We start from the raw sequence: 6000 nt of genomic DNA, 5'->3' as shown, positions 1-6000 counted from the left end.
TGCCCACTCCTCCATGCAGAATTCTTTCAACTGTGAGGGGTTTGAGGGGTTTCTTGCATGCACAGGTCGTTTCAAATCCCCCCACAACATCTCGATGGGATTTGATCCGGGCTTTGACTTGGCCATTCCAGAACCCTCCATTTGTTTCTTTTCAGCCATTCCTTGTTGGATTTACTGGTATGTTTAGAGTCATTGTCATGTTGCAAGGTCCACCTTCAGTTGAGCTTCAACTCTCTGACAGATGGCCTCACATTATCCTCAGGCACCCTCTGGTTCAATGAAGCATTCATGGTGGATTCTATGATGGTGAGCGGCCCCTGGGCTTTGCTGCCCCAAAGCTTTGCTTCTATGATGGGTGTGATCAAATAGCCCTGATGCAGCAAAGCTGCCCCAAACCATAATATTTCCACCACCATGCTTTACAGTTGGTATCAGGTTCTTGTGGTCAAATGCGGTCTTTGGTTTTCACAAAACATGTCTTCTGGTGCTGTGGCCAAATAGCTCTACCTTTGACTCATCTGTCCAGAGCACATTGCTCCAGAAATGCTGGTCTTTGCCTTGGTGTTCATTGGCAAACTTTAGTCTTGCCCCGATGTTCTTTCTGGACAGCAAAGGTTTTCTCCTGGCACACCTCCAATGTAGATCAAATTTGTGCAGCCTCTCTCTTATGGTAGACTCGTGCACTTTGACATCAACAGTGGCAAGAGCTACTTGTAGGTCCCGTGATGACATTCTGGGGTTCTTAGAGACTTCTTTCAGCATCTTGCGGTCTGCTCTCGGGCTGAACTTGTTGGGGCGGCCTGGCCTGAACAAGTGACAGTTGTTTGGAATCTTCTCCACTTGTAGATGATCTTCTGGACAGTCGAATGATTGATTTCAAATTGTTTGGAGATCTTTTTAAATCCCTTCCCAGACTCATAGGCCTCTATAACCTTCTTTCTGAAGGCCTCAGAGACTCTTTTGATCTCGGCATGGTGACGCCACACACTTCAATAACAAAGAGCAAACCAAACTAAATGTCTGAGGTTTAAATAAGACAGGTTCCTCCAAGATCCTCTCTAACGATGTTCTAATCATTTGCACCTGAGCTGGTGCACCTGATTCTAATTTTAGGTATTTGAAGTAGTGATAAATGTCGGGGTGTACTTACTTTTTCCACATGCGAAATTTGCATTTATGTTTATTTAAATTATACAATGGACTACAAAATGTAAATGTTTCATGATATTTGTTATATTATATCACCTTTATCTATCAATATTGTTGAAATGAAGATCAAATAGCTGTATGTTGAAATATGATGAAAAAGTCAAAACTTTACATGGGGTGTACTTACTTTTTCATGTGACTTTATATATATATTTATATGTGTGTGTGTATATATATATATATATATATATATATATATATATCTATATATATATATATATATATATATATATATATATATATATTTTTTTTTTTTAGCCATGAATCCAGCCAGCACTTGCTGTAAAGAGTATTGATCGACAGGGGGTTCCTGCCATGCTTTCATCTGGTTTTCATATGTTGGAGGGAATCCACTGCACGCTGTTGATGGCCAGCAAGACAGAAACGTGTCCGTGGATTGATTCCATTCTCAAGAAGAAGGTGGGCTGGTATTATCACAAAGGCTTTTAAAGCCTTCAGGCAAACTGACAATGTGGTTAGCAGTGCATGGAAGGATCAGGAGAGCCTTCTTTGAAACTAAGCCAGAAGTTGCATGTAAAAACTGAAAATCTAACTTGAGGAATAGCTGTGTGAATGTAATAGAAGACTTGGTGAAGAATATTATTGTCAAAAGACACACATGACTTGAATTTTGTGATGCGACTGTGACATCCAAGCTGTTTCCGATTCCTCTGGCCTCCCATCAGCCACAGGCTTACCTACCATCTCCACAACAACAACTTTGACTTTTCCTTCAAGCGACATGGAAGTGATTGTTTTAGTCAAACAATGCAGAAAATAAACTGTGGAAGGTTTGGCGATGCTGTGGATAAGTCAATATATATATTTTTTCAATGTAAAAAACCCTTGTGAAAACGACAAAAGAAAATTCTCAATTTTATATTATATTTTAGAAATGATACAAAGACTTCCAAGAGGTCAGTGTTTGATCATGATGATTACAGGTAGCTAGGTAATGATAATCTGCATCAACTTCCAATGTGCATGATCTTTATGAAATTTGGGGCTCGCATTGAGTTTCTTTGGAAGGCAACATATTACTGCCCATTCCAAGTTGCTCTGACGACATTAAGAGTGTGAACTTGTGCCACGAGTAGATATGGAGATTTTGGTAAATGGAATTGGGGGAGAGCACAGCTTTCCTTACTCCCTGAATGCAATGCGCTAACATCTCTGCAAAGTGCAAACGGAGGATCAGGGCACCCTTCGTTGAAAATTTTGATACCTTCAGATGCATTCTCAGAGCATCCATCCATATACGTGTCCATTCAAGAAAGCTTTGAAACACGATAATGTTTCACAACGTTCCGCTAGACCGTTCAGAGAGACAACCAAGATAAGATGGAGTCCTAGAGACTTTAATTATCAGCAGCCAGTACATCCTATGACGGATATCGAGTGTTGACAAAATATACTCCAAGAAGCATCGCTGTCAAAAGTTGACAATTGCCAAGATTTACGAGTGGGCAGCAAACTTCTTGGGAAAGTCCCACAGCATTGCTCCTCCAGAACACATTTTTCGAATCTCCGTGCTAAATGGTTTTCCTACATTCTAAAGGAAGAATTTATCAGGTTTCCTGGTGATTTTAATGTTTTAACATCAAATTATAATAGCATCGGAAGGTTGTGGACATTGTTGAATATTATCACTTTATCATTTCAGTTGCATTGATAATTTTCTTCTTGGAGAGTGACACCACACTAATACTTGTACATCGATGGGGTACAGTAAAAACTGGTTTAATAAGGTAGGTGTGGATATTTTCATCCATGCACAGGAGTAACATATGTTCGCATATGAGCATATCAAACTAGGGAGAGAATGTGCAAGTCATATGTGAAATTCTTGTGATTTAATACCTCTAAAAAAGTGTAAGGGTGTGTAAGGGTGTGTGCGTGTGTGTGTGTGTGTGTGTGTGTTTTCGAATTCCAGTCCCGTGCCCTTACCACTCGAACACCACTGCACTCAGACTACTGAAAATAGTTTCAGACCATTCTGAAATGCCATTAATGCTTGTAAAGAGTAAAACCAGGTGAAGTGATGAAGTGAGAACATGTAAAGGAGTTTAGCAATCCATGACGTTGAGATGTCTCCACAATGTGGAGGACCACAGAATTTTTGGTCACTTCATAACAGGCGGAGCGGCGCATATTATGGATTTTTTTAAGCAAACAGTGGGGGAGATTTGGGATAGCTGTGAGTGTATTTTAAAGGCAGCCGATTAATACCCATCCCAGGACTGACAGGATGGCCTCGAGGTACGCACCCTCGCCTCTAGGCTGTCTAGCCTGGGTTCGAATCCCGACCCAGCTATAACCTGCTATCCTGGTGTTTCCCAAGCAGGGAGATTAATCAATACGTGTGTCGTCCTTCAGATGGATGTTAAACGGATGTCTCATGGTGGCTTATTCCTGCATTCACATTTCCTCACAACATACACCAGACATTGCTTTGAATAACCACCTGTCATGTGCAAATACCTTCGGTCAAGAAGCATGGCGACAAAGCGGGTTTTAATACATGTCGAACTCATTGATCCTACCTGTGTCCAAAGTATCCAAGCTTGGTGCGGGTTGGTCGAGAAGTTTGGGACGTGAGGAATTTAGCTCCTCGTTGAATGGAAAGCAGGTCTGCTGTGAGGAAAAAGAACATGACGTAAGAACATGCATGATGCATGCAAAAATAAAATATGCAAAAATAAGGGTTATATTGCCCTCAGTCTGACTTTTCAAAGGGAAGGAAATAGTTGGAATGTAAGGTGTCCGAGACAGGCCAGCCGCTAAACTCCAGTGTTTCACAACCAGTCCTGAGATCCTTTTTTCTCCCACCTGCAGTCTCCCATCTACACCGTATCGGGTTCGAATCCCGATCGATCGCTGAATTAACACCAGGGGGGTTGACTCAGCCTGTCATCCTTCCGAGGTCGGCAAATTGAGTACCAGCTTGCTGGGATGAATGATCCCGGTGTGTACCCCGGTTTAGAATAGGTACACCGTATCCCTGCGCATCGTAAGAGGCGACCAAGGGTTGGCGTCAGGAAGGGCATCCGGCCATAAAAACATTGCCTCAAACAGGGAACCACGATTGTCATGGGGCCCGCAAGGCTAACCCCCGCTCTAGCGGGGAAAATGGCCTTAAAACGATCATTCATTCATTCATTCATTTGCAGCAGCCATCTTGATCGTCCTTTTGTTGGTCACATCATGTACGTATACCTGTTCCCAATTTCCCCACTCTCAATACATTACCCTCCATCCTCTGTTATCTTGTTCTGCCACAAGTTTTGGTCCTATATGATTATAAAAAGGAGCCTCCTCCTGTGCATTCCTGAAAAAATGTCCATAATTACCTCGTTGCCAAATGCATTTCCCACTTTCTCTACCCAAAATGGTCTCCCATTTACTCAATTCTAAAAAAAAAAATCTTCGTTTTACGCCGAATTAACGCCAAACGGGTTACATTTTCGAAAAGGTCTCCATATTCTCTATTCACAAAAGGCTTTCCTTATTAATCCCTATAAAGATCCATCTTGCTTCATTCCGCACCACGTGGTGCTTGTAAAATCAAAACTACATTGCTTCGCTCGTTTCCTGATGGTCCAGCAATGTAAACGAATTATCTGAACAAAGCAATCGTCGCGCAATCGCTCATCAGGCTCATTCAGCAGCTGTCCCGTAAAATGCCCGGAAAAGCCACAACTTCTCGTTTGTGTTCCCCAACGAGCAAGATTTACAACCGAGTGATGCTGACGGTCGAGCTCACAGCATCAGGCTGGGGGGTTCCAGGGTTAGGCAAACACGCTGCCAGTTTGGCCTTGTTACAGCATCCTGCACCCCATGATCCATGAGACAGGACACACTGCAATCTCCAACCGTTCACCGACTGTGTTTACCAGGGCAAAGATTGTTATACCAGAAACCCCCAAAAAAGAAATTTTTTAAATGGTAAAACCATTTTTCGAATTAAAACTTTTCGAAAAATATGCATCGAATGGTAAAACCAGGAGGCAACAAGATCACTCATGGGGATCACGTCCCCCACCCCAAGGTGGATAGTTGTGGATTTGATCAAACCATGTGGACATTGTGTTCTTTTGAAGGAAGCATTAAGCTGGCTTTCTCAGAAGCATTCACTTGCAGAAGTATGAATTATTTGATTGGAGAGGATACCACAGACTCTTGGACGAGTGCAGTCTTGTATTCTAACTGTCCCTTTGGGAGAGTATTTATAACCTTAGCAACAAAGGCCTGCGTTGCTCCTGTTGAAGACCCAAACTGTTGCTGGAAGTTTGAATATCCCAAACTTTTTCGAATCAACCTTCACGACAGGCAAAAGTAATGCGTCGGTAACAAAAAATGACAAAATTGTTTATCCTCAAAGAGGCACAAGGATACACAAGGAACTTGGCCGCAGGAGGAGGCCATTTGGCCCATCAAGCCTGCGCTGCATATCTACACCATATCCACACCGCTTCCACACCGCATCCACACCGCATCCACACCGCATCCACACCGCATCCACACCTACACCGCATCTACACCGCATCTACACCGCATCTACACCATATCTACACCATATCTACACCATATCTACACCGTATCTACACCGTATCTACAACATATCTACACCATATCTACACCATATCTACACCATATCTACACCGTATCTACACCGTATCTACACCGTATCTACACCATATCTACACCATATCTACACCATATCTACACCATATCTACACCATATCTACACCGTATCTACACCGTATCTACACCATATCTACACCATTTCTA

The 6000-nt window shown here is 42.5% G+C and overlaps 1 protein-coding gene across 1 annotated transcript in view; it reads right to left on the bottom strand.

The window, feature by feature from the left end:
* The window catches only part of LOC137429374 (rho guanine nucleotide exchange factor 28), a 252669-nt gene that overhangs the window by 156601 nt on the left and 90068 nt on the right, over positions 1 to 6000 (bottom strand). Inside the window, exon 10 of the mRNA XM_078779849.1 lies at positions 3753 to 3843. Within this exon, the coding sequence (XP_078635975.1) occupies positions 3753 to 3843 (91 nt within the window). The remainder of the gene's footprint in view (positions 1 to 3752; positions 3844 to 6000) is intronic.

The sequence above is a fragment of the Myxine glutinosa genome, chromosome 6 (assembly GCF_964187855.1).
Source record: "Myxine glutinosa chromosome 6, kmMyxGlut1.1, whole genome shotgun sequence".
Taxonomy (NCBI): domain Eukaryota; kingdom Metazoa; phylum Chordata; class Myxini; order Myxiniformes; family Myxinidae; genus Myxine; species Myxine glutinosa.
The sequence above is the reverse complement of the archived record's forward strand: the minus strand, read 5'-3'. Positions and strand labels throughout refer to the sequence as shown.